This window comes from Anolis carolinensis, unplaced genomic scaffold, assembly GCF_035594765.1.
Source record: "Anolis carolinensis isolate JA03-04 unplaced genomic scaffold, rAnoCar3.1.pri scaffold_7, whole genome shotgun sequence".
NCBI lineage: Eukaryota > Metazoa > Chordata > Lepidosauria > Squamata > Dactyloidae > Anolis > Anolis carolinensis.
The window spans coordinates 16,214,624-16,227,175 of record NW_026943818.1 but is presented as its reverse complement, the minus strand read 5'-3'; the positions used below and the strand labels follow the sequence as shown (position 1 = coordinate 16,227,175).

Below are 12,552 nucleotides of genomic sequence, written 5' to 3'. Positions count from 1 at the left end.
TCACACCTTTTATGTTCTGCCATAAGCTACAAGGAGCGTCTGATCCCATTGTAAGCCAACAAAATGTGGTGTCATGACCTCCTTTCCGGGACGGGATATGAGGGGAGAGGGAAAGCAACTTTCAGGTGGAACTTTGCTTTGTAACCGTGCTGTATGCTTTGAGAAATAAAAGCTTTCCGGTCTCTAGAGAGCTGCAAGGACACGTGGTGACAGTCCGCACGCCAGGCGGGAAATGGCCAAATTTGGGTAAAACGGCTCGTAAGACGACAATCAACGATATGAAGCCATTGATATTTTTTTTTACCAAAAAAATTTTTTTACAAAAAAAATTACAAGTCCCTCCTCCCCTGGATAATGAGGGTTTTTTTATTTGCTTTTTCATAATCTTGGGATTAATTACCACAGCAACTGTCATTCATCCGATGACGAATGCAGAGATATTGGTAATTTGCACAGTGAGTCAGGAGAGGCAGCCAATTGAGCCGGGACCCTGTTAATTGACCTGCCTGCCAAGTAGCCCTTGTGATCATGTTACAGGGAAGCATCCTATCCTTCTCAGTCTATCTCTTGCTGTTCTGCCTTTAAATTTTCATAGAATGGTGGAGCTGGGTCCAGATCCTTCTCCGTAGCTCCTATTTACAGTAGTTTGTTTCACAATAATTTGTGGTTTGCTCTCTCAACTGGATTATTAACATTGTTTTAAAAATCAACTTTTTGGAATGTTTTGTTCATGGTATTTTTTCACTGTTGTCTTGTGCCACTAAAAAAATCAAGAGATACTGGCTGAATTTTAATTTTAAAATGTTATTATACCATTCTATTGGACCAGGCTGTAGCACAGCTGGCTAGTAACCAGCTGCAATAAATCACTACTGACCGAGAGGTCGTGAGTTCGAAGCCCGGTCGGGTTAAGCCCCTGACCATTAAATAGCCTGGCTTGCTGTTTACCTAAACAGCCTGAAAGACAGTTGCATCTGTCAGCTAGGAAAGTTAGGTACGCTTTATGCCAGCAGCACGTGGAAAGGAATGAGGAAGTACAGAGCTCGATGTCACTCGTGGATGATGAAACAACAGCTCCCCCTGTGGCCGGAATCGAGCATACCCTCATGAAGTGGAAATGTTAAAATTGCCTCTGTGTGTGTCTATACTATATGCTGTTTGTGTGATGGCATTGAATGTTTGCCATATATATGTTCATTGTAATCCGCCCTGAGTCCCCTTCGGGGTGAGAAGGGCAGAATATAAACACTGTAAATAAATAAAGCAGGTTTCAATGTGACTTTGTCCAGAACCCGTTGCCTAAGCCAACTCTGAACATCGCAGGGATTTACGAACACACACACAAACACGGATATGAAATACGGGTATCTCAGAAGAACCCGAAGCCGGGAAGACGAAGACGAGGAGGAGGAGGCTTACCGAGGTTGTTGTCCGTGAGCACCTCCTTGACCCGCTTGGTGATGCCGTAGGTGTCCAGCTCCGGGGACATGGCGACCAGCTCTTGGATGCTGAGCGAGGAGTGGCCGGAGAGGAGCAACGGGACGTTGGGCTGGGGGTCGGCGGCGGCGGAGGAGGCCTCGCCGGGCTCCTGCAGCTTGCCTTCCTTGCCGGCCTCGATGGTTGGGCACGGCTGCTGGACCAGTTCGGTCAGGCTCTTCACCGACTCGCTGGAGCTCATGGGAGACTCCGGGGCAGGGCTGCAGCTGGCAGAGGTCTTTGGGGTGCTTTCTGCAAAGAGAAAAAGGGCGGGGGGGGGGGGGGGAAGAGGCGTTACCCGACGTGTCTCCAGGCCCGGTTGGATCTGTAACGCGCCCCACGGTCATCACGCCCCCCGTTCCTCATTTCAGAAGAAGGTTCCTCAAAGGCTTGTAGGCACAGACCTCTCTCGTGCTTCATAGCCAGCTAAGATACGTACAGTGTTCCCTCACTTGTCGCAGGGGTTACGTTCCAGGACCACCCACCAAAAGTGAAAATGCTATGTTAGGCTCCTCTTTAGGAAGGAAGTAGAAAGGGAAGAAAGAGGCACGGGAACATGGCGCCGCCGCCTTCTCCTCCCACTGCCATTTGGGCTCCTTCTCCGCCCCGCCACCCACACCCAACTGAGACCATACAATCCTAGAATAGTAGAGTTGGAAGAGACCCCATGGACCTTCCAGTCCAACCCCCTGCCAAGAAGCAGGAAATCTGTTCAAAGCACCACCGCCACTGTAAATCGTATTTTTAACATGATTTATATTATTTTAGTGTTTATTAAAAAACCGCGAAACAGCGAGGGCACGAAAAGCGAACCGCAAAGTAGCGAGTGAACACTGTACTCAGCGTCGTCTGGGAGCCAGATGTCAAACAACATGGGGAACAATACCCAAGCACCGGTTCAGGACCTGAGCAGCCTCCTTCATATCTGGTGGAAGGGAGTAGTAGAGTTGGACGTCATCTGCGTACAGATGGCATCCAACTCCAAAACTCCAGATGATCTCACCCAGCGGCTTCATGGAGATGTTAAACAACATGGTAAGCACTGGTTCAGGACCTGAGGAGTCCCGTTAGCATCTGGTGGAAAGGAGTAGTAGAGTTGGGTGTCATCTGCGTACAGATGGCAATGACAATGACGGAGGCTTGTGGGCCACATAAAGGAGGGCAAGAGGAAGTGTCCTCCTGTGTCTGGAGGTAAAAGGTCCTTGGAAATCGTACCATAGCAGAGACTACTACTGCTTTAAACTGCAACTCCCATACTTTCCCAGACACTGTTTTGACCAAACTGGTTCTGCAGCAGCAGAACAGAAACAGTATCGAATCAATCCCAGATACTTTCCCACTGTCAACACACACTGCGGTAGGTGAAGCGGGCGAGCCGCGCTGTAACAAATCACATCTATGCAATAAAAATTAACAAGGGTTGCTGTTTTCGAAAAAAAAATCCAAATTGTATGCCGTAAAGGTCCAGCTGGATTTCTTTGTCCCCGCGAGAGAGATGCAAAGGAGATCTCTCTCTCCCGCCGCCCGCCCTCCTCTTAATGCTGCACATCTAATTGCTTTTCCTTGCATAGCCTCAGGTCGCTCCAAGGCCCAACAAAACGTTGTTTCTGTATCAGGAGGAGTGAACCCTCGGTGGTGTAAACGTGCCCCGGTGCAACCATGCGAGGGACCGACTTGGCAGACCATCCATCTTGTGGCGCTCGCCCGGCAAACAGATCCCTCCGCCTCGGATGCGCGTCCTTCCACCGGCAGCAAGGTCAACACAGTGGTTAATAAAAACAGCACGGTCCACGTTCCACCTCCGAGTACCGAAAGGAGGGGAAGAAAGGAGCAGAGAGAAAGTCACCGGGTACAAAAGGATATTACGGACTGATTATGATAAACGGAAGCTCTTACATGTGCCCGCGATCCAGAGCCACCCGCAGAACAATAGCATGCCACTCAGGTTTGCAGAACTAAATACGGGAACTTTACCGATTCCAAGAGATCAAAAACAGTAGTATTCACAATGACCCCTCTGATCACTTACAGAAGTCTACAGTCATAAATAGTCCACAAATCTACTTCCGAGAAAAATACAGTCCTGGTTCTTCACCCTCTTTTCTCAGCAGCAAACAGGCCTCAAAAATAGCAAGGCCTCTCGAGTACACTGCTCTCTACACCAGCAGGACTCAGCCAGCACTGAAAATAGGAGCCTCTGGTGGCCTAGGGGATAAAAGCCTCGTGACTTGAAGGTTGGGTTGCTGACCTGAAAGCTGCCAGGTTCGAATCCCACCCGGGGAGAGCGCGGATGAGCTCCCTCTATCAGCTCCAGCTCCATGTGGGGACATGAGAGAAGCCTCCCACAAGGATGGTAAAAACATCAAAATATCCGGGCAATGTCCCCTGGGCAACGTCCTTGCAGACGGCCAATTCTCTCACTCCAGGAGCAACTCTGGTTGCTCCTGACACGAAAAAAACAAAAACTAAAAATTGGAGCAAACTGGTTCTGCAGCAGCAGAACAGAAACAGTATCGAATCAATCCCAGATCTTTGCAAGCTCAGCCAATTGGCTTCATGCACTTCATTTTCCAATTAACACACACAGCACAGGAAATATGATTTTCACCACAGCCGAGTCCATGGAATTATTAGGATCCTGGGGATCCAACAACATGGGAAGAAGCTCCTTATTCTCCCACCCTCCCTATTATCCACCAATTTCACTTATCCCACATCCTGCCCGCCCATTTATGTTGGATAAGTGAGACTCTACTGCAGGGGTCCCCAAACTAAGGCCCGGGGGCCAGATGCGGCCCTCCGAGGTCATTTACCTGGCCCCCGCCCTCGGTTTTATAATATAATATATTGTATATACATATAATATTGATAATAATATTATAATGTAGTACAATATAACACTAATAATAATACCATATAATAATATTAATTATATATTCTATATTACATATAATATTACTAATAATATTACAGTATAGTGGTATCGTTAAATATAGTAATATATAATGCTAATATTGTGCTATGCTAATAATATAATATATTGTATGTACATATAATGTGTAAGCCACTCTGAGTCCTCTTTGGGGTGAGAAGGGTGCGATACAAATGTAGTAAATAAATGCAGTAAATAAATAAATAATAAATAAATAAATTTTAGACTTAGGCTTGCCCAAAGTCTGAAATGACTTGAAGGCACACAACAACAACAACAACAACAACAACAACCCTAATTAACTTGACTACCTCATTGGCCAGAAGCAGGACTACACTTCCCATTGAAATCCTGATAAATGTATGTGGGTTAAAAAATTTATTTTTAAATATTGTATTGTTCTTTCATTGTTGTTGTTGTTGTTGTTGTTGTTGCACTACAAATAAGACATGTGCAGTGTGCATCGGAATTTGTTTGTATTTTTTTTTCAAAAGATAATCCGGCCCCTCAACAGTCTGAAGGATTGTGGACCGGCCCTCAGATTAAAAAGTTTGAGGACCCCTGCTCTACTGTATATATATAGTTGGAGTTACACTTACAAAATGTCCCTGTTCCGACTTACATAGAAATTCAACTTGAGAAGAAACCTACAGAATCTCTCTTGCTTGCAATTGAGGGACAACCTAAAGACTGTAGAACTGGTTTGGACTGGGAAACAGGTTGGCTGCGATTTTCCAAAGAGATGTCTTTGGCCCATTCGATCCCCAACTTATAAATTCCAGCGCGCAGCCCTCGCTCTCCAGCAATAATAACCCCAATTCCATTTAGTGTTCATTTGAGCAGTCAGGATAAAGTCATTTCTGATTATCTCCCCACTGCGTAAAAAAACAGCTTGAAGGTAGGAAGTCAGCACGCATTTCCACCAAAAAGTAATTATCGCGAGTGACATTTTTACTGCCGGCGTGCCACAAGGCGAGCCGAGCGCTCGGAAGGACAGGCCGCTGAAGCAAAATGACAGGCCGCGCCGTGACATCCCCGCAAAAAGCCCAGACGTGATTTTCCTGGCGGTTGGCTTTGATGGACCGCTCCTCATTAAGTCCGAGGCCCGGGCTTCGGGTTCCTGCCGAACTCGTCAAAGGCAAAAAGTTGTGTATGAATCAACACCGGGAGGCGGGCAAGGACCTGATGGAGAGGGCAAGCAAGCAGCTGCCGCAGCTGCCGAGGGTTTCTTGCTCCGGCTCTGGTTCCAAAACACAGGCGGTGGTGGCGAGCCTTTCTCAAGCGGAGCCTGGCCGACCTCCGTCCGTGTCTTCGCGGATACGGAGGCCTCTGCGAGCGTGTAGTGCCGCAGCTGCAGCCTTCCATGCCTCCTCTCCCAATAATAATAATTATGGAAAACCGAACTGTTTCTTGGAAATGAAAGCTATGGACTTGTCAACCTCAGGAGAGGAATTTTCCAGGGAGACTCACTGTCCCCTCTGCTTTTCATTATTGCCATGATCCCTCTGTCAACCATCTTACAAAAAACAAATCTCGGCTATCTAAGAAATCTCACAAAATTTCGCATCTGATGTACATGGATGACCTGAAGCTGTATGGGAAAACCGAAACTGAAATTGTCCGAATTTTTAGCACTGATATCAACATGGAGTTTGGTTTGGAAAAATATTCAAGAGTGGCACTGAAGAAGGGAAAAATCATTGAAAGTGAGGGCATAAATATGCCTAAAGTGTCACCAGCCAGAGGTCTATAAATATCTAGGCATATTACAGCTGGACAACATCAAGCATGAACATGTGAAAACTGTGGTCAGCAAAGAATACAGACAAAGGGTCAGAAAAATTCTCAAAAGCAAGCTCAATGGAGGCAACACCATCAAGGCCATAAACACCTGTCATAAGATATACTGCTGGCATCATAAACTGGACACAGGCAGAACTGGACAATTTGGACAGAAAAACAAGAAAACTCATGACCATTCATCATTCAATTTATCCTTGCAGCGATGTTGACTGGCAGCCCAAAAGACAGTTGCATCTGTAGGAAATTTAGGTACGCTTTATGCGGGAGGCTAATTCAACTAATTTACAACACCATAAAATTGCCAGCACCGTGTGGAAGGAATGAGGAAGCACTCCATCAAGGACAGTGTCACAAGTGGACAGTGAAGCGGCAGCTCCCCCTTGTGACCGGAATTAAGCAGACACTCAAGAAGCAGGAAGCTGGAAAATGGTAAATTGCCTCTGTGTCTGTCTATATACAGTATAATGTTAAATTGCCCCTATGTCTGTCTATATATCATGTTAAATTGCCTCTGTGTCTGTCTATATATCATGTTAAATTACCTCTGTGTCTATCTATATATCATGTTAAATTACCTCTATGTCTGTCTATATATCGTATGCCTAATGGCATTGAATGTTTGCCATGTAGATGTGCATTGTGATCCACCCTGAGAAAGAAGGGTGGAATATAAATACTGTAAATAAAATTAATTAATTAATTAAATGTTCAGTCTCCAGACTAATCAATGAAGCATTCCTTGGATACCTCCATGTGTTGCCTCTGATTGGCAAAAACTCTGGAGATTGACAAGGGGTCCAAGGCATGTTGCTCGGCCTCCCATCTCCCCTGACGTTGGTGGTTTGCCTGGCGTGGTCTCCTTGCTCCACGGATCCCTGAATCCCGCTTTGAAACGGAGTATTGTCCCCGCCACCGATCCCAGTCTCCCAATAAAAGTGATCAAGGGACACTTTCTACGCATCCTCCTGTTTCCCTTAATTTGTGTGTGTGTGTGTGTGTGTTGAGAGAAGGAGCTTAAATGTAGGACAGTCAGTGGAAAGCAATTTATCATCTTCCCGCTTGGGTGGGCGCGCTCTCAGCCAACTCATTTCCCGCATTCCTCGTGCAATCAGCCTATTATTTGCATATTAATCAGGCAGCGGAGCGTGAAGGCGGCGCATCCCGGCCAAATGCTGCGCTCCTCTCTCCGGAGGAAGGCTCAGTAATTATCATACATCAGTGTTATGATGCGGTAATTGATTAGAACATCTTCCGGGCGCCCCCAGGGAGTCCCACCGCTCACCCGCCCTGGGCACAAACCCCCGCACAGACTCTCCCACCAAAGAAGCCACGGCCCCGACTTGCCACCCCCTACATGTATTATTCTCCTGTATTATTATTATTTTATTGTATGAATAATAATAATACAGCCGATTGCCGAGTAAGGGGCATTCCTTACTCGGCATTCGGCTGCAGGCCCTGTGAGGTCTGGGTGCGTAGGCCCAAAACTTGCACCCGTAGGAACAGGAACTTTGGGCCTATGGGTGCCGGCTTTGGGCCTATGCACCCAGACATCACAGGGCCTGCAGCCGATTGCCGAGTGAGGGGCATTCCTTACTCGGCATTCGGCTGCAGGCCCTGTGAGGTCCGGGTGCGTAGGCCCAAAACTTGCACCCGTAGGAACAGGAACTTTGAACCAAAAGAAAACCGATCAAAACATAACAAACATCTGACCTCCCAATTTCGGGCGATCAGATGAAAACGGAACAGGGTCCCGCCAAAAGCTGGGACAAGAAACAAGACAAGTTTAAGTCCTGAACGCACACCACTAATTTGCACACCTCTATGGCGGATAGGTGAAGTTTTGTGTCGAGATCCAGATCACCTCTCCAAGATCTCTTGCTACTCAATGCAAATATAGACGTTCCAAAGTCAGAAATCCCAGGCGCGTTTCGGACAGGGGACGCTCAGCCTACGCAACCTCAAAATATATTTTCCAGGCCTGACGGAGAAGGCGCTTCAGCCACGGGATTTTTTTTTTTTGAAATCAAAAAGCTGTCAAACGAAACCATAAACACTGCAGCCGCTGAGGATCGTAATTGCAAAGTTTCTGTACAAAAATGCCATTTTAGCTGCTTTACGTCGGCCCCGGCTGACAGGCTAATTCCCGTCCCTTCTGCAAAAGGGCAAACGGAACATCTGCCGGGTGGAATCGGCGCTATTTTTAGGGCCCGGGCGGCAAATGAGGCGGCAGAGAGGAAGGGAAAGACTCCGGTGCGGAACAAAAGCACACGTGAAAGGCATTTGCGTAAGAGAAGGAGACGGACAGGGACAGAGAAGAGAAGAGGCGGGTCTGCCATCCGTTCTAAGCCCCTTCCCGTGCTGATGTATCTCACAGTGGGGTGCATTTGTAGGGAATCACTGCTCGTTTTGTTTAGTTTCCTTCGTTTCGGCTCGTTTTCGTCCCCGCTTCTGAAAACAGGGCTGTAATGAAGTACGAATTTTTGGTTTACAGATGTTATGTTTAATTGTGTGTTTGTGTTTTAAAAGGGTAAGTATTACAGTTATTGCATCTCAGCACTCAGAGGGTGGTTGCCATGGAGAAGTAGGCGGAGCTAACTGCCGTTTTGTTGAAGAAGTGTAGAGTTTTTTAAAAAAGGGGAGTCAGTCTGTGCTCTGATGAGGCACAGGGAAGATTGATCCTAGGTTGAGGGGATCAAGGAGACTCCATTGTTCATTTTTGAGTCGGTTTAAAATAAGTTTGGTGACTTATTTAAAGTAGTCTGTGTCCTGGTAAGGAACAGAGAATCTGTGATCGTATATCACAGGGTGACTGCGGTTTAAAAGTAGCAGAGGAAGAAGTTTTAACTACTTTAAGTAAAAGAAATGACACTTTAGGGAGTTTGACTCACCTCATTCTAGTATTGTAACTGTTAATAAAAGTGCCTCTAAGTGAGAAACAACATTGTAACCACTAAGCTCTGTGCCTGAATAAACTTGTTATTGTTCCTCCAACATCTAAGCCTCTGTCACATATATTATAAACCATCTAAAGTGAATAAGAAGGAGGGAAAAAAGTTAAAAGGTCTCCTCTCTGAGTCTTTCGTGGTTGCATCTTCGCAAATTGGTGGCAGCGGTGGGATAAAAAGATTCCCCCTGCCTGAAAGAACCTTAGTCGTCATAAATTCCTTACAAGGGTGCGATCCAAATGGGATTTTCGTCTCGTGTCCGAAAAAAAAATCAGACCATTGGGAGAAAATCATTATCGTTGGTCCTGGAACGTAGCCCCCGCGGTAAGTGAGGGAACCCTGTGAACCTCTTTCAAAAGTATGGATCTGGGGAAACGGGAGGCGGAGGAAAGGTCTGCCCTTGAGAAGGCGCAAGCGGAGAAAGAAGGTCACGCGAAACCAGGCAAAGTGGCGGAGGATTACCTGAGCTGGCGCATCCCTGCGGAAGGGCGTCCTGCAGCGAGGCCACCGAGGGAAGAGCTGGAGGAAGAAAAGGGGCCGTGAGCAGGCGGAGGAAGCAACCCAAGCAGAATGGAAAGGAAAGGGGAAGCACAGACACCCCCAAATCCCCTCTGCAAACACCCAAAGCCCCAGAGCAGGGGCACAGGAAGGACCCTCGCCGCTAGTGAGTGGCGCAAGAGAGAAGGCTTGGATGCGCAGAAGTGTTTCGGGAGAGTGGACAGATCTCCGCTGTCCGGGAATCACTTCACACGGTCTCCTGGCAAAAGGAGCAAGGGATAAGGGGCCTGCCTTGATACCATTCCAGCCCTTGTCACTGCTGGGATTCGGGGAAAATTCGGAATATTCGTGGAGGAAGGCAGACCTTGGAGGGCTGCAATTCTCCGCGAAGATTCTGCAGAGGCCACGGAGTCTCGTTTTGGGCCGTGTGAGCACCACAAGAGGGCTTTGCTCCAACCACTAGTGGCCTATGGACCAATTTCTGGGTCACTTTTGTTCCATCCTTGCTGGAGCATTTCCCTCGGAGAGCCTCCCGCAAACGCAGACCAACGGCCGTCCAGATTCGTGGTGCCTTTACCTTGTCCGAGGGGCTGTCCTTGGGACGGGAGGACGCCCTGGCCCAGTTCGCCGTTGAGCCAGAGCTGCATGCGGATGAAGGGCTCGCGGCCTTTCTGGGTCAGCTTGCTCCAGGGCTTCGGCCGGGACAGCATGTCGCTGACGCTTCCCTGGGACAGGCCCAGCACCTGGACGGAGGGAAGAGAACGGCTTTTGACAAGGGGGAATTTGAATACAAAATGAAGTAACATGCGATGCTATATCTATCTATCTATCTATCTATCTATCTATCTATCTATCTATCTATCTATATATATATATATAAAGAGTGATGGCATCACGGCGACCCACAAAACAACAAAACTACAGGCCCCCCAACCTCGACATTTGACAACACAACCCCTCATCCACGCCTCTAGGTTGATACAACAAAAAGAAAAGAAAAATAAAGTCCTAATTAGAGGGAGAGGAATAATTGCTTTTATCCAATTGCTGCCAGTTAGAAGGCTAAGCTCCTCCAACTTGGTCTCCTAGCAACCTAATAAAAAATAATAAAAAACACTAAAAAATTAATACAATAAAATACTATAATAACAGAAAATAACTAAAAATAATACAAGAAAATAATAAAATATAATAAATAAAAATATAACTTACAATAAAATTAATAAAAAATGCAAATAACATCAAATAAAAATTACACAACAATTTTTAACCAATACCACCACCACTTTGCCACAGCAACGTGTGGCCGGGCACAGCTAGTATATATATAAAAGAGTAATGAAATTTCGGCCTAGGACAAAACAACAAAACTACACATCCCAGAAACACCAAACTTGGCACCACAACCCCTCATCCATGCCTCTACGTTCATACAATAAACAGCTCCAGCTACTCCAGAAAACGGCCAGGCTTTGAGACTGTAAGGCTATTCACTGCTATTCCATCTGGCCAACAAAGGATTCCCATAAGCCACAGCAACACGTGGCCGGGCAAAGCTAATATATATATAATATACCGCTCTTCTCCCTCAGGGGGACACATAATATATTGTATATACATCTATATATATAAAAATGTAATGTGCGTAATTAGGACCGAGTTAACAACAAAACCACTGGGCCAAATCACATCAAATTTGGACACAATACTCATCACTTTCCAAGAAGTGGCTTTGCAGCTTCAAAGCCTGGCTGCTTCATACCTAGGGGACTCCATTGTTACCCAACTTGAATAGCATTGAATACCCTGCATTGAAGTTTTAAGAAGTTGGAAAAGAAAAGGCTGAGACAAGAGGGGATCGGAGGGCTGCAAGTCCACTCTGCCAGTCCCTGCTACACAAAACAGAGCACAGATAGTAGATAGTAGAGTTGTGCATTCGTGTGGAATCGCTTTTCGTTTTGTGTAATTGCATTCTTTTCTCAACTTTCCCGCGGCCCTTTTTCCCCAACCCCTACCGTCTCCGGCGGGATCCGTACCTTTTCCCCAAATATCCTTTGGCAGATGCCGTTCTTGGCTAGCTTCTCTTTGATCTGTCGGGTGAGCTCGATGGTGTCCACCTCCTGGTACATGTAGATCTCGTACTGCTCTGGCGTGAGGGGCGGGACGGAGGGCTTGGAGGGCTTGGCCAAGGGGACGATGGGGGAGGAGGGGAGGGGGCTGTTCTGCGGGGTCTCGCTGCGGCTGGCCCCCGTCACGCTCAGCTCTGAGCCCTGCGAGTAGGGCGACTCGGCGTTGGGCCACTCTTTCCAGTACTCGGAGGAGGCGGAGGAGGAGGAGGGCCCTTGGGGCGCCTGCCCGCCGCGCTTCTCCTTCCCGCCGGGCGCCTCCTCCGCCTTGGGGGCCTCCTCCGGGGCCAGCGGGGCCCCCCTCCGCTCCGGCTGCACCGTGCTCCACCAGTGGTCCTTCCAGACTCCGCTGCGGCCCAGTTCGTTCTTGACGTGGCGCAGCACTCCTTGTGCCGAGGCGTCCGAGACCCCGTGGAGCAGCTCCAGGCCGGGGCTCTCCGGGGCCTCCTTCTTGAGGGTCTGCAGCGAGCAGAGGCCGGACTCGGCCGAGGAGGAAGAGGAGGACGAGTGCTTCTTCAGCGACATGGGCAACGGGGAGTAGCCGGCGACTGCAGAGAGGCCCACCGGGGCAGGGACCAGCTTGGGGGACAGGAGCGACATCTCGGCCTGGGTGGCCTTCAGGGCGGGCTCCAGGGCGGCCTGCTGGGCCTCCATCTCCCGCCGGGCCTGCTGCAGGATGGAGCGGATGGCCTCGTCGGATCCGCCGCCGCTGCACAGGGAAGGCGGCTGCGGAGGCTCCGCTGTAGCGGGAAGAAGGGAGACAGAGCTC

The 12,552-nt window shown here is 48.2% G+C and overlaps 1 protein-coding gene across 7 annotated transcripts in view; it reads right to left on the bottom strand.

Moving 5' to 3' along the window:
• The window catches only part of cux1 (cut like homeobox 1), a 182,891-nt gene that overhangs the window by 30,479 nt on the left and 139,860 nt on the right, over positions 1-12,552 (bottom strand). For 5 of the 7 annotated variants that reach the window (XM_062960050.1, XM_062960052.1, XM_062960053.1 and 2 more), the window contains 4 exons: positions 11,694-12,523; positions 10,235-10,400; positions 9,622-9,678; positions 1,420-1,728 (listed from right to left, as the gene is read on the bottom strand). The exons of the other annotated variants lie outside the window; for them this stretch is intronic. In XM_062960050.1, the coding sequence (XP_062816120.1) occupies positions 1,420-1,728; positions 9,622-9,678; positions 10,235-10,400; positions 11,694-12,523 (1,362 nt within the window). The remainder of the gene's footprint in view (positions 1-1,419; positions 1,729-9,621; positions 9,679-10,234; positions 10,401-11,693; positions 12,524-12,552) is intronic. 7 annotated transcript variants of the gene reach the window in all.